General features: G+C 35.2%; 3 protein-coding genes and 1 pseudogene across 3 annotated transcripts; 2 read left to right on the top strand and 2 right to left on the bottom strand.

Annotated features, from left to right (window-relative positions):
* The first annotated feature begins 274 nt into the window (after window positions 1-274).
* On the top strand, window positions 275-3,128 carry LOC148931818 (F-box/kelch-repeat protein At3g23880-like; annotated as a pseudogene).
* A 968-nt stretch (window positions 3,129-4,096) lies between these two features.
* On the bottom strand, window positions 4,097-5,175 carry LOC125201879 (putative protein phosphatase 2C 18). The gene is made up of 4 exons (XM_048100168.2): window positions 5,039-5,175; window positions 4,794-4,964; window positions 4,477-4,710; window positions 4,097-4,398 (listed from the first exon to the last, which is right to left on the bottom strand). Exons 1-4 carry the CDS (start codon window positions 5,096-5,098, stop codon window positions 4,201-4,203), a joined length of 663 nt encoding a protein of 220 aa, XP_047956125.1. The 5' UTR covers window positions 5,099-5,175; the 3' UTR covers window positions 4,097-4,200.
* Window positions 5,176-5,551: 376 nt separating this feature from the next.
* On the top strand, window positions 5,552-9,122 carry LOC125201881 (uncharacterized). The gene is made up of 7 exons (XM_048100171.2): window positions 5,552-6,493; window positions 7,102-7,527; window positions 7,610-7,749; window positions 7,902-8,020; window positions 8,105-8,183; window positions 8,269-8,502; window positions 8,663-9,122. Exons 1-7 carry the CDS (start codon window positions 5,926-5,928, stop codon window positions 8,954-8,956), a joined length of 1,860 nt encoding a protein of 619 aa, XP_047956128.1. The 5' UTR covers window positions 5,552-5,925; the 3' UTR covers window positions 8,957-9,122.
* A 1,423-nt stretch (window positions 9,123-10,545) lies between these two features.
* LOC125189420 (LOB domain-containing protein 1-like) lies at window positions 10,546-11,956 on the bottom strand. Its single transcript, XM_048086704.2, has 2 exons — window positions 11,771-11,956; window positions 10,546-11,021 (listed from the first exon to the last, which is right to left on the bottom strand). Exons 1-2 carry the CDS (start codon window positions 11,954-11,956, stop codon window positions 10,689-10,691), a joined length of 519 nt encoding a protein of 172 aa, XP_047942661.1. The 3' UTR covers window positions 10,546-10,688.
* Between the last annotated feature and the right edge of the window lie 4,159 nt (window positions 11,957-16,115).

The following is a 16,115-nucleotide window of genomic DNA, read 5'->3' as shown; positions in this document are numbered from 1 at the left end:
TTTTTGTTAAGTTAATATTGATAATATCATAATTTAACCGGCGTCAAACTGAAGCCTGTGATCAACTCAATTATCGTATGGAGAGATTACAAAAACACAAGTAAAAAACGATGGTAAAAAATACATCTTGAAATTCCTAAATTAAATAGTGAGAAAAAACAACAAAACTGATAATTGTCAGAATATCTGAGTGTGTATTAGTATAAAAGATGAGCCAATCAAGTCTCAAATTGGATTTTTAAGAATAAATTTACACCAAAAACACGAGGGCAGAGAAACAACTAAAAACAATTCTGTCTAGCTTTGTAGTATGATATGCCATCCAGCCAATAGTTGAAGTCTCCCAGAAAAACAACCATGTCTGCTTCAGACTCAACCAATCCCATCTAAATCTAAATCCTTGTGGTTGGGTTGGGTTGGGTTGGAATAAACTAGCATTATCCTTTTCATTTCAAATCCCATCTCAATGTCACTTTCCAAAAAAAAAAAACAAGTCAAATATTTTCAGACTCAACCAATCCCATTACACCTCGAAACACCAAAAATCCTCATCACATTCAGCTCCGATCAGCCAACCAGTCAACTCCACAAACAATGGAAGAAGAAACCAAATCCAAATCCCCAATCATCACCGCCGATCAAATCCAATCCAGACCCACCAAAATCCGCCGCGAAACCTCCAATTTCCCCGAAGAAATCATCGCCGAAATCCTCTCCCGCCTCCCCGTCAACTCCCTCCTCCGCTTCCTCTCCGTCTCCCAATCATGGCGCCGCCACTTCATCGACGCCCACCTCCTGATCTCATCCAAAGATTCGATCTTTACCCGCCGGAGAGCGATCGCCACCGTGCTCCTCCCGTTCTACACCCTGAAGCACTGCTCCCTCCATTCCCTCATCGCCGGCTCGGATGAAGAATCCCGGCAATTCCGTCGGCGTCGTCGGCAGCTGCAATGGGCTCGTCTGCATCGCCGCCAACGGCAAGCATTTCTTCACATGGAATCCCTCCCCCAAAATTAATTTTCTGTTGTCTTTTCATTACATTCGGTTCGTGCATACGTGCAACGGAGCCTCACAAATCTTAAATAAATTTTGTTGAAAATTTGTTTGTTTAACAATGGCAATCTTAACAAGACTCTCACTATCACAAGTTTGAGTTTAATGTCCAAATTAAAATTGTAGATACCTTTTACTCTAACTTTCAGATATTAAATGTAATAATATTACTCAATTATGTGAGATAAGAATTGATGTTTTTCTATAAAAGGACTCAAGGAAAATGTGTGATTAATGGAATTAAAAAAAAAATTCTACGTAGCAAAAAAATTGTGTAGATTTGAATGTAATATGCATCATCAAACTAAAATAAATTTATTCCTAATAAAAAAATTGATGGTTCTCAATTAAAATTATGAATTCATTTTGGTTAGGTTGAATGAAAACGGATGGGCCTGAAAGCAGTATGCTTCGGGATGTCCCAGAAGGGACCAATATTGTGTACCCTCAAGTTGGCTGCACAAGTTTTATTAAGATATACTAGTACTATTTTTTTGTCATGAAAGTAAGTGTTCAAACCATCAAATAATGAGTCAAACAAAGTCGCAACAAAAAAAAGATAAGCCTGAATAACAAGAAGAAAAAAAGAAATCAAAGCAAAAATTACTAGCAATAAATTAGAACAAGTAACGTCACAAAAAAAAAAATAAATTATGGAGGTACTTTCGGTACAAGATCCATACTTAGTAACGCCAAGTAACTAGCAATAAATTTGAAGAGGGGCTTGTTCAGTATTAAGTATGGATTTGGATATGTTGAAGCTAAGGATGATTATAAGGTTGTGGATTCTTGTCTGGATTTTGCAATGGTGGGAGGTATGAGAGTGTGGTGAAGATCTATAGTTTGAGGGGTGATTCTTGGAGAGTGATTGATGTGTTAGGGGTGTCCGATTTTGCGGGTACCCGAACCCAATATGTCCAATATTATAGTACTACCCAACCCCGACCCGTACCCGCATCGGGTATCCCGAACCCTGCAGTTACGAGTACCCATACCCGCAGGCATAATTTGAGTTGTGTACTATGCTTATTCAATGGTATTAAGCTTCTAGTTTTCGATTATCATCAATGCAAGTCATCTAATATAATAATTTAATGTACATTTTTGTAATTCCTAAACAATTAACTATGCACATTTCTCATCTTTTTAATGACTACGTATGAAATATAATACAAATTTAAATTTCAAATAAGTAAATACTATGATAGAAACATTAGACATGTCTAAAATCAAATCACCATTCAAAGCTTTAATATAAAACCAAAAATAATTCAATTTCTTCAAAAGTCTAATTACTAAATTACTTCAACTAAAAGTCTAAAATATTAGTACAAATCTCTAAGGTCTAAACTAATGAAAGTTTCACTTTCACCAATTATGCAATCTATCCTTCTTTTGGCAAGTGGTTCAATCTTACTTTAAAAACCCTAACCCTAAAGATAACGGTTATCTTTAGGGTATTATCGGGCTATTAAATAATAAATGAATAGTTTTAATCATTATTTCATAGTGTCTAATATTTAATCAATAAGGTACGACTACACCTTAGATTTAATCAATATTTAATAATTTTAATTATAAATAGATCATATAACACGATTTAGTCAACTTCATAATATTTTTTAATAATTAAAAAAATTATTGTTATTTAAAAATCAAAATTTAAAATTTAATTTTATAAAATTAAATCTAATATTGAAATAAAGAAACAAAGTGAAGGATGACAAAAGGGAAGAAGAATGATAATTTTGAAATAATATCAGATTTAGTACATAACTGAAATAATATCATATTTAAAATGTAAAAAGACCAAATTTTCCAAACCCTCCAAAACCCCCTAAAAGGGTATTTTCGTCACGAAACAGTGAAAAAGGACCATTTTCGAGATAAACGCTTAGTCCAGGGTTGTCTGGGGATATTTTTAAAGTCCAGGGTTCATTGGCGAGATAAACGCATAGTCCAGGGACTATTTTTGTAGTTCACTCAATGAATTAATATAACGTTGCAATGTCAAGGTTAATAGTGCAGCTACTAGGCCAACTGCGTTGCAGCAGTACTTGCTAAACGTTGTTTGAATAATATATACATAGTAATATCAAAAATGGGTGGGTTTCCAAGGGACCCCATGCCCCAACATGGGTCTGCCTCTGAGTGGGAGCCTTCATTAGGGGAGGAAGTTTGTAAGTGGGAGATTGTGTCTTTTGACCTGGGAAACGTAACTCGTGGAGTTGTGAGTGAACAAAGCTACTTAGATGGCCGGTTCGTCCCATCTCTAGGGGTGATTGGGAGGAGCCTTTGTGTGATGTGTGACTACCCTAAGATTAATATGGATGTGTGGGTGTTGAAGGTTTATGGGGTGAGTGATTCTTGGATGAAGTTGGTGGTGATTTCATATCTTGATGTCTATGTCGAAAGTTTAGCATCTCTTGATCTTTAGCTAAAGCTGAAAATAGTTGAAATAATGTAAAAATAAGCGGGAACAATCTAATGCCTGTGGCATGGCAAAAGGAATGGCAAGGAGATGTGTATGGGCCACCAATGGGGATCGCCGCTAGGTCCATACTGAACGACAAAGGCCAATCCGATTGCGCCACATGGCATCAATTGCTACTGATTTTGATTTTTTTAACGTATTTATTGACATTACCGTGTAATTTAAAAACTCAAGTACTCCATATAACCTTTGAAATCTCTAAGTATATAATTTTTGAAATAAATGATGATAAAAAAAACTGGTGAGATCATGAATAACATAACTCTCATCTAAATTGTGACTTCCTTGTTGTAAATGTTTGGGCTTTACATGAAAAAGTGATCGACACTACTCCCCCAAAATATATTAAGGACGAATTTACTCTATCGAACGATATATTAATCCTAAAATGAATAACAGTAATCTTTCTCACATTTTCAAGGGGTCAGGTTTTAATTACTTTAATTAATTTCCCATCTGAATCGATGTTGTATTATATAGACAAAAGGGAAAAAAAATAAAATAAAAATTGCTGAATAAAACATTACTCCAAATAAGTTGTTATTTCAAGAACTTCTAATGGTCGAAAACAAAACCATAACTCTAAATAAGTTGTGATTTTTAGAAATCATAATGTTCGAAGATAATAAAAATATTGGTAAAAACAGCAACAATTATGAGGAAGCTTGAATTGAATCGGTGGTTGGGTTGAGAAAGAGACATGCCACTGCACAATCATCAACCTCTGAAGTTGAATACTTATAGATCCATGCTCTAATTGTTGCATTCACTAATGCTTGAGCTGCATCCGAGCGTCTAGGGCAATTGGCCACGATAGTTACCACATCCTCTTTCGAGAGCACGTCCAAAACCTAAGATTTATTCCTAAATAAAATGAAGTAGTAGACAATTAAAGGGATAATAGGTAGAGATGTTACTTAGTTAGTTACCCCGCCTGATGCTAAGACTACAAACTCGTCTCGATCCGTGATGCGTCTCCGGGTGATAAAAGGCATGGATACGATGTATTGATCATCATTGCGATTGCGTGGCTCGGGCTCAGATAATCTACGACTACGTCTGCGATTGAGAGTCAGGCGCACGGGAATTAATGCATTATTATTGTCTCTCGTGGCTAGTACAGCTCCCGATTCCGCAATTTGTGCAATTGTAAGATCTTCACCCTATAGAATACTTGCAAAATAATCTCAACCGAAGGCAAGACATAATATGTAATTGATGAGTCATGAACAAGGGTGTAGTGTACCTGTTTAAGCAGGGTGATTGCCGTAGTAGTTGCACTACAGTAGCAATCAAAATCGGTGTTGTGGTCGGTGGCATCGCCGTCATTATTTTGGAAAACCTTATTACCATAAGGCACGGCGCCAAGGCCGCAATGCGCCGCACAGAAGCTCGACTCTGTCCGCCGATCGAAGCTCTGCAATGTTGCAATTCATTAGTAAATATACAATACAATACAATAATGTAATATAGATTTTGACGTCTTATAACCTGCTTAACAATGATGGGTTTATTAATGGGCTGACTTTGGGAGGAAAAGCATGATCCCATCCTTGATTAATCTGAATGATGATACTATTATTTGCAAATACTCAAATACTAAATCGCTTGCAAATACTCAAATAATAAATCGCATACTTAAATCGTTGAAATTTTGGATTTGTAACGGGATTATCGATCCAAAGTCCAAACTATATTTCCTATCTATATGCAACTATCCCCTAAAAGTAGCTTCACTCTTAACTAATTACATTTCAATTTCACTTCCCACTATAAATTATTTTTATGTGGTTCTACAATTATTTATTTAGAAATCAAATTTGAGCTTATAATAAGTAGGACTATTTAATTTTTTTATTTTTTTTGGTAAAGTATTTTAAAATTTTAATTAGTAGGAATTTTTATTCTATTAATCCAATTGTTGTTTCCATATTTTATGTGGGTATCAAAACAAAACATTATTGGGAACGACATATTAACATTTGATTCATATTCATAAATAACTCAACAATGATGCCGAAACACTTGATTCGAAATGTAGAATCTCAAGAACCTGGCCAATCGCAGCATGTGCACTCATTTGATTCTTTCATTTTATCTAATAAAAATGATTATCCATGTGCGCTCATTTGATTCTAGCACCCAATCTCACACACTACACCTAGTGCCACTGTAAATCGTTGACTACATCTCAGATTTCTCTCAAAGCTGCTTCAGCCCCCTTTGGCTTGAGATGTTGATGGTTGCTTGATTTGAGGTAAAGAAAGTGTTAATTTTGCATTTGTAGCTGCTGAGTTTTATGTGGAATTTGAGCTTTGATTTTGAGTCATGATGGTGGCAGAGAGTGATCCATTGCAGTCCCTTTTCAGAACTTAGCCATGAATTTTGATCAATGCTTTTTGAAGAATGTGGGTAGCAATTTTGATGACAGGAAAGGGGTTGATTTGAATTTGAATTTGAATTTAGCTGATGGTAAAGATAGCTCTTTTATTGGTGATTCTAGTGAGAGAGTGGAAGTGGGAGGGATGGTGTTTGGTGAAATTAAGCCTAAGAAATCGAATGTCGAACAAGGTAAAGATTTCCCTTTTGAGCATTTGATGAGGTTCTTGAGTTGTCAGTTGAGCCATTTCCCAAAATTCCATGTGTTTGCTCAAGATCACAAGTGCAAGGATGAGTTGAAGGTTTCAGAGGGTAGACGAGCAGGCGGGGGTGGATTTTTTGCGAATTTGAGGTTTTCTCGAGTGAGAGGAGAGGAATGTAGTGGTAGTACAAGTAGTGACAACGTTGATAAGAATGAGTTGTTGAGAGCTCATTGTTTCAAATTTGTGACATTGAAAGAATTGGTTGAGCATTCACCTCCAATAGGGGGATTTTCGAAGGAAGATCATTCAGACGAGAAAGAGCTTCTCTCGGTGCAGCATTTCTTCAGATACACTGAAGCTGAAGGCATGTTTCAATCTCATCTTTTGCTTGATTGAAATTACTTTTCTGCTTGATGTGGATATTGATGTTTTGATTCAACGTCTCTTTTGCTTGGCTTGTTAATGAACTTACATTATAGTGTCGCGTGATGTTAGTTAATAGAAATAGAGCTGTCGAGCTGCAGAATGTCGTGATACAAAATGCAAGAACTTCTTGAGGATGAGCTTTACTTTAGACAGTTTGGATTGGAGGAGCCCTGTTTCTCATTAGTTGTGTTTGAGCTTTCGCTAAACGTTACTTTCTGATGCGTTTCATTGAGGAATGTTCCAAGATTTTGATTACGAAGGATAAATACCTTATGAGTTGACTTCGTTTTCAAAATCTAATGCGACCTTTTGGTACCGGAAAAGTGGACCACTCCTAGATTTGGAAACGAAGTTAAACTTATTAGATACTAAGGTCTTGTTATCGAAAGCATGGAACGTTTGTAAATAAACGCGCATACTTTCCGCTATAAAGTGATATTTTACATTTGATTCGTTAGCTTAGCAGAAACAAGTGATTACCAATGATATGTTTTATACAATCTTGCAACAGCAACAGCTCATAATCCCGGAACTTTCTTTCCACAGGAAAACGGTTATTCCACGAGCTGGACAGAGATGGCGATGGGAAAGTTACCTTGGATTATCTCGAAATCACTATGGCAAACAGAAACCTGCCTAGGAGATACGCAGAGGAGTTCATGAAGCGTACTAGGAGCCGTCTGTTCTCAAAATCTTTTGGATGGAACGAATTCTTATCTGTGATGGAACAGAAAGAAACTACTTCTCTTCGAGCATACACAAGCCTACGCTTGAGCAAGCTCGGGATGCCCCAGAAAGATGAGATTTTGGCGTCGCTGAAGAATGCAGGACTTTTAGCTACTGAAGATAATGCTACGGCCATGATGCATTATCTGAATGCAAGCTACGAAGAATCTAAATCCTACGCACACTTTCGAAGCTTCGTAATGTTGCTCCCTTCGAACCACCTTCCAGGAAATCCACGCCACGGTAGTGATGATAATTTTGCGTTCTTGGTTAAATTCATTTTCGCTATGGCTTACGACTTAAATACGCTTTACGATTATCTACAGAGGAAACAGCTCCACAAGAGCTGATGCTTCTGATCCCCCTCGAGCTGAAATACAAAGGGATAGTGTTATCAAAACAGCATTGGCTGGAGGGATTTCATGCTCATTCTCTACGCTTTTAATGCATCCCATCGACATGGTTAAGGTATCGCCTGTTCTTGCCTATATATACGTATATGCATACTATTATCATTGACACGGTACACCATCTTTTCCCCTTAAAAACCTTCATTTGTGTAGAGTGTTGTTAGCTCAATACACGTTGTCTGAATTCTTGGTTCCGACTGGTTTGAACAGACGCAAGTTCAAGCTTCGTCTGCACTATCCTTCATAGAGATTATGTCGAAGCTCCCTCAGCTTGGACTCCGCGGATTATACTTGGGATCCATCCCAGCTATCGTAGGCCAATTTTTGAGGTATAATCTCGAGCTAGTTTTTCTCCATTAGTTTTTACGCGATTTCTTTCTATTTCCGGATGCTAAATTTAATCAGCTACGCAGTCATGGCTTGCGAACTGGAATCTGCGAAGTGACCAAGATCGCCTTGATAAACGTAGCTCCTTCACTTCCAGAATTGCAGGTGAGAATCTTCTTCGGTCGATATTACCCTTGATTGACTCTTTAACAGAGAACCTCGTCTGCTTAATGTTGAACGTGGCGTTTAGGTGGAATCTGCGGGGTCGTTCTTGGGGACTTTTCTGGGAACAACGATGCGAATCCCATGTGAGGTGCTGAAGCCAAGGTTACAGGCGGGCCAGTTCAACCATGTCGGGGAAGCTTTGGTCGGAACCTGGCAGCAGGACGGTCTAGGCGGCTTTTTTCGCGGCACTGGCATGACTCTCTGTCGAGAGCTACCATTCTACGTTGCTGGATCCGGCCTTTATGCCGAATCCAAGAAGGTAGAGTTTTTATTTTCAAATTCGATTTCTTTCCTGCCTTTTCGCATCACGACTCGGGAAAAACGTTTTCGGTCTATTATCAAACGAGCCAAGCTCGAGCTTGTCCAAACGAGCCGAGTTATGTTCGGCTTTGTTCACTTACGCCCGTGCTCCATTTCAGGCGGTCCAGAAGCTTCTGGGACGGGAGCTGGGGCCTTGGGAGACCGTCGTGGTCGGAGCCGTATCAGGCGGACTAACTGCCGTCATGACAACTCCGTTCGACGTGATCAAGACGAGGATGATGACAGCCCTCCAAGGAGAGCTGACGACGATCTCTGTTGTCGCGCTCTCCATTTTGCGCAATGAAGGCCCCCTTGGGTTGTTCCGAGGGGCCGTTCCGCGCTTCTTCTGGGTGGCTCCGCTCGGGGCCATCAACTTCGCCGGCTACGAGCTCATGAGAAAGGCCATGGGCTAAATAAACGCCCTTCTCTACACATATTCTTTATATGTTTTTGAGATTTGGTTGATGATTAAAACTAGATATGAATCAAATGATAATTACTCTCTCCCCGTTCCATAAAGATTGCTCCATTTTTCCATTGCTGTCCGTACCATAAAATTTATCTCATTTCACTTTTTACCTTTTTTTTTTTTATAGTGGACCTCATATTCCACTTATTCATATTCACATTTAATTATAAAACTATCACTAACATTTTCAACTCACTTTTCATTATATTTCTTAAAATCATACCTGGTTAAAGTGAGATAATCTTTGTGGGACTGAGGGAGTATTTATTTTGTCATTAGTTCAATGGTTCATCTAACACGGGTTATAGTTGAGTTAAAAGTTTAATCAAGATTTAATTCTTAAACGATAATTGATTTGTCCAGGGTAAATTTTAAACTAAATTATTTATTCCAAACATCAAATCATAGATAACTAACGAATTGGGATTTCAACTTCAAACACATGATAAACATCACTTCATAAAACAAAGGTTAATGTCAAGGCGATCCAAATTTGACGAGGAAATAATAAGAGCAAAAAGATTCTTGAAATGATAGAATTAGGCAACCCCACACAACAATTTTCTTAAATATATTTTCAATCATATCATATGACTAATATTTTGAATTTAATGATATGATATATGCCCTCTTTTTCCTTTAAAAATAGGTTGTGGAGTATTTCTCCTAGTTCAAGTCGGCCCCACACACTCTTGATGCTACATCGAGAAATCTAAAGTTATTTTATTGTCCACATTATTTTAGAGGAAAAACTAACTATGCTAGTAAATCAGGTCTTGCTTCTGGCGGTCGGTGGGTTAAGGCCTCCACCTTAACGGACTACAGCGTATCCTGATTTAATCATCTCATATGATGTCGGGTCGGAGTGTGGAAGCCGCCAAGACAACGGAATCGCCTTTTTTTGTTACAATTGAAAAAAGAAATTTATTGTCTGAATGAAAATTTAATTATACTGGTAAATTCAATTTTGCAATGTTACTTCCCGAACAAAGATATGTATTGTATGAATTATTTTATAGAACAAATTAATGATACTAGTAAATAGAGTCTTGCAGTTGCAACATCCTCAACAAATAATTTTATCGTTCCAATTATTTTATAGGAAATATTAACAGTACTAGTAAGTTCGATAGTCTTGCATGCAGTAGTAACATTCGGAACTAAGAAATTTATTATCCGATTAATTTATAGAAAAATATTAGCAATATAGTAAATCTAGTCTTGCAGTTGCTACATCTCGAACTAAAATTTTAATGTCTGATTCTACAGGAAAAATTAATGATACTAGTAAATTCAGTGTTGCGCTTGCTACATCCAGAGCTAAGAAATGTATTGTCTGAATTATTTTATTGGAAAAATGAAAGATACTAGTAAATCCAGTTATGTAGTTACTAGATCTTAAACTAATTAAGAAATATATTGTCTTGAGTTATTTTATAGAAAAAATTAACCATACTAGTTAATACGTACACTCAATTGTTACATCCCAAACTATAAAATTTATTGTTCAAATTATTTTATAGGAAAAATTAACGACAGTAGTAAATCTAGTTAACCAATTATAAAAAGGGAAAATAAACAACTAATTATAATAATACTCAAACTAATCATTTGAGGTTATTTTTTAGTAATTACTACACTTCTTTTCAATATATATGAACTCTCTCCTATATCCATCATGTCCAAAGGGGTGAATTCCCCATCATTCCTTCATCAAAGAAAAATGTAGGATTCCCATGGTATTGCATTTCATCATCAAGGGGTGATGAATTCTCATGAACTTCTTTATTTTTCATGTTTTGGCAAAATTGATCCACCAAATTTGCATTTTGGCATTGCATGTTCAGTACTTCAGCTTGTGCTTGAGCTAGCTCGACCCGAAGCTCGTCGAGCTGCTTCTGGAGATGGCAAATTGTGCCGACGCACCCATAGATTGGGTCCCTTAACCTAGCCTTGGCTTCATAGACCATACTGGTCACAGCATCTCCTCTTTGATCTTCTGGAATTTCCTAATTTAACAAAAATATTTTTTAACAAAATATGTTAATTTTAATTAGAATAAATTTAAATATTAAGTGTTTATCACGATTTGATCAAAGCATTTTCAAATCAAGATTTTGCATGACATTATAATACTCATATACAAATATGTGCGTGTCTTGTCGTCGTACCTAATTTTTTCGAAATATTTAGTAAATAAATTTTTTTGTCTTTTATATGAAATCAGAGTTGAATTTTGGGTTCATGCATGTTGTACTATTTGATGGTAAGAATTTACAGAAATTATGTGTCGTTTTATAATTGGGTGCCAACTCCATTGACCATGACAAAATCTTGAATTAATTTGGTGATATATACCATACTACACATATAGTATTATGAAGTATACAGATATTGTTTAAGAAAATTTATTTAGTCATGCAACTGGGATTATCTCTTATTTCTTCATGAAATAAATATTTCTAAGTATCATGAGATTTAATCAAATTAATATTCACACACACACACACATATTATCGTGTATGCATGTTAGTATATAATTATTAGTTGAAATAGATAGGAACATCAACATATGAAAATAAACTGCATAACATTTAGTTAGCTCATGTGATTATATAGCTCCAAACTATCAAAATAAATCGTTATTTATCGAGTTAATTGATCAGTCAAACTCCCGACCTATTAAATAGAGGGGAGAAGAGTCTTACCAACAAAGTTCGCTTACAAAATTTTCACTCTTTATTAATAAATGAATTACCTGAAGAAGTTTAATAATATTGCTAGCTCCGAAAATCCGGTGAGCAATGGCAAATTTGTGAGGCTCATTGGGAGGGAAGTAGGGCGCCAACACGCATTTGTCGGCGCAGCGGCGCCTGAGGGTCTTGCAAACCGCGCACGGTGTGAGGATCGCCGTGGTGGCGGAGACGGTGTTGGGGCGATGCATCGGAGGGGGTTGGCTATGGATTTGTTATGAGTAGTAGTATATGAGAATGTCGAGTATAGAGCAAGAGTTATATATAGAGTATTATATGTGTGTGTGTATGAGAGATTGAGAGGTTTCTACTTTCCTTTATCTATATGGGCATGTAGCTACGAAGAAAAACTCAACCTTATTTCATAGATGTCATAATTATAAAGGAATGATGTGATATTTGTACTATATTATTATGTATGCTAAATTTAATTTTCTATTTTGTGTGGTTATTGTTCGGATTGTCGACTGCAACAGTAGTTTGATATTGTCCGCTTTGAATGAAACCCACACGGATTTATTTTTGGATCACTCTCATACAATCATCACATGTCCGCTTTGGGTGAAGCCCACACGGATGGCGCAGTCATAACATCGAGACATTACGAGTCCAACTCGAACTTGAGTCATCTTGGGCCCCACTCGACCTGGCTCTAATACCTCTTGTTCGAATTGTTGATTGCATAGTAGTTTGATATTGTCCGCTTTGGGTTTCGGAATTTGATTTTGGGTCACTCCCAAAAGGCCTCAAACCAATTGGGGTTGGACAAAAATTATATATACCTTCCAACTTTCCTTAAACTTCGTGGAATGAGTTTGTACTAGTTATATACTCCCTCCGTCCATGAAAATTTGTCACTTATTTCCATTTCTGTCCGTCCCTAAAAATTTGTCACCGTTCACTTTTACCATTTTTGATAGTGGATCTCATATTCCACTAACTCATTCTCACTCACATTTTATTATAAAACTAATATATAAAAGTAGGACTCACATGCCACTAACTTTTTCAACTCACTTTCTATTACATTTCTTAAAACCCGTGCCGGGTCAAATGGTGACAAATCATGGGGGACGGAGGGAGTATATTATAGGGAAATTAAACCATGATGCTTATCAAATTTTTAGCAAATCAGTATACTCCCTCCGTCAGCCATTAGGAGTCTCATTTCTTGGCGGCACAGGTTTTAAAAAATGTTAAGAAAAGTGGGTGGAAAAAAGGTGGTGGAATAGGGGTCCTACTTGTATATATTAGTTTTAAATTAAATGTGAGTGGAATGAGTTAGTGGAAGGTGAGATCCTATTACCATTTATAGTAAAAGTGAACCGGGACTCCTATTTCCGGAAAGATTAAAATAGAAAAATGGGACTCCTATTAGCGGGCGAAGGAAGTATATGTTAAATCTAGATGTTAACTAGGGGTAAGCTAATGTCAATGCACAGCTAAATTATTTATATATTTTCCTACTACAACTAACTTTGATTATTATATTGTCCTTATCTTCAAGAATCCTATTATTCCATGTTTTCAATTAGATGGATATTTCACAATCAGAAATGCATGGTATGTATAAATTTGATACGCTAGTCCCCCCTCCCCAACAAGAATTTGAAATAAAAGAAATATTAATTTTTATAATTTGATTGAAACAGCTGGTCAAAGCTATATGTGTTATTGTTTCAAAAGCCATGGACTGTAAGTTTGCTTTATGCGTGAAAATTATCATAAGCATCCAAATACTAGTAATACTTGTTGACTGAAAATATTAGAATTTGCAAGTAATTTTGAAAACATTATTATGATTGCATGTAATTTTGAACATGTTATTATGCACAGTATGATGGAGTACAATTTTATGGTTTTTCTATACTTATTAATGGTATCATCCAGGCATTATCGTATAACTTTAACATTTATAAACTAAATTAGACTTTAACTAGATGAGTTAGTGAAATGTAAAGTCCATTTACCAAAAAATTATAAAAGTAAATTTAGACTTCTATTGAGGACCAGATGAAAATGGTAAAATGGGACTTCTATGGGATCAAAGAGAGTATATTCGAACACATAAAAATTAAAAATGACTATAAAATAGTCGTTGAAAAAGATAGAGCGGACTATAGTCCAGCCCATTGCAGATGAATAGGTAAACTATAAAATACTGATATGACTATAAATTGATATAGGGGCAATGCCCATTATAGAGCGGTCTATAGTCTGTTCCACAGTGTGGATGCCCTTAGCATTGTGCCATGAATATCTTTTATACTATTGTATCAACTTATCAACTTATCTGTCACTTCAAAATTATACTACTCCAACAAATCCGAGTACACGAAAATTTTTGGAGAATGATTACATTTCTATTTGAGGTTTCTAAATACTCATTCTGTACAATAATTAGGTGGAAAAGTTAGTGGAATGTGGATCCACTTTTTTATATTAATTTTATAATAAAATGTAAGTGAAGTGAGTTAATAGAATGTGAGACCTACCTACTATTTATGATAAAAATGAAGTGTGACAATTATTATAGGACAGATCAAAATAGAAAAAAGTGACAATTATTGTGGGACGAACGAGGGAGTATTCAACAAATCCCATACAATTAATTTTGGAGAATGATTACATTGTTGAAAATGAATGTACATCATATAAATATCCACGTGGCATAATCAGCTGGCCTAATCGGACTTTAAAACACAACTGTTCACGTGCAGCGACAAAAAAGGAAAAGCGTGCAACAACTATAGCTTCGCTATCGCTGGTGCTCGTGTTGAGCGTGAAAGCCAACATTTTTTTAATAATTGTTATATAAATTACGTTTATTTGTCATCTTTATAATTTTATTTGATTTTCATAACATGAAAAATTAGTACTCCTCCGTCTCACAAAAATTCTCTCATTTTATCATTCCATCAGTCCCATAAAATTTGTCCCATTTCATTTTTTTATCATTTTTTATCATATTCCACTAACTTATTCCTACTCTCATTTTATTATAAAACTAACATATAAAAGGACACACGTTCCACTAACTTTTTCAATTCACTTTTCATTACATTTCTTAAAACCTCTGTCTTACTAAAGTGATACAATCTTTTCGGGACAAGGGAGTATTTTTTATCAATTTTATTCTTTTAATAATGCAAACTCTTATAGACTTTGGTAAATTGAAGTTCCACATTTTCTTCGTTCAAGACCTTGATGTGAGAAAAAACAATGGCTCGATTTTGATAGTTTTGTGACATAAGAGTCGACATCCAGTATTTGTTAATAGGGACGCAAGTTGTTGAAGTATATTTCATCGTTAGTAATCTTCATCCGTCCCACAATAGATGTCACATTTCCTTTTTTAGATTGTTCTATAAAAGATGTCATATTTTCATTTTTAGAAAAAATTCTCTCTCACATTAATATAAATATAATATTTTTTCTCTTCACCTAACACACAAAACAATCTCCTAAATTTCCGTGCAATTTCCTAAGTATATCATCTATTATGGGATGGAGGGAGTATTTTTTCATTTATAGTGAAAATCATACCATCTCCAACCATCTAGTTAAAATTTGTATCACTTGGAATGTGCAAAATTTGTTGTAGACGAAGGAAGTACAAAATAAACGCTGCTTAATTAACTCAGAATTCAAGATGAAATAATATCATTCTTGCATATATTTATTTTAGATCTTGTTTTCTATATCCCATATTATAGGCTTGTTATTGAAAAAAATAATATTTTATAATTAATTTACTACTTTTACATATATTACAATTCTATTAGTTTAATTTACTTTAAAAATAATTATAGATATATATTGAAAAAATCATTATAATTTTTTTCTCTATAATTTTTCTAAATCCTTGTAAAAGTATGAAGCGACCTACATATATAAATGCAACGAAACTAGTATATATATTATTTCATCACAAAAAAATGATATTTTACAACTATCTAATTAGAAATAATATTACTTCATTCTTCCATAAAATTAGTCTCATTTTGTCATTTTGGGATATTCATAAAAAATAAATGAGCAGTCTCATTTTTTAAAATGGAAAATTTATTTCTCAAACTTTTTCTACTTTTCTCTTCTACCCTCTTACTTTACCAATTTTTCATTAAAACTTGTGTCGTTCATAAATGAAATTATTTTTTATGGACGAAATGAGTAATTGATTTGATTGATGGCTAGTTTCCTATGAAACAAATTAAACGTTTCTTTAAGTTTTGAGCGGCTTATTCAACGAAATAGTGCCAAATGTGAGAAACATGGTTTCATCATTTACTATCCAAGTGAAAACGACAATTCAATTCATATGTGACATTTTATTTTATGAATGAATTG

This window comes from Salvia hispanica, chromosome 2 (assembly GCF_029641045.1).
Source record: "Salvia hispanica isolate PSC_SH4W2 chromosome 2, Shi_PSC_v1, whole genome shotgun sequence".
Classification (NCBI taxonomy): Eukaryota; Viridiplantae; Streptophyta; class Magnoliopsida; order Lamiales; family Lamiaceae; genus Salvia; species Salvia hispanica.
Note: the sequence above shows the minus strand (reverse complement) of the source record. Positions and strands in the feature narration are given on the sequence as shown.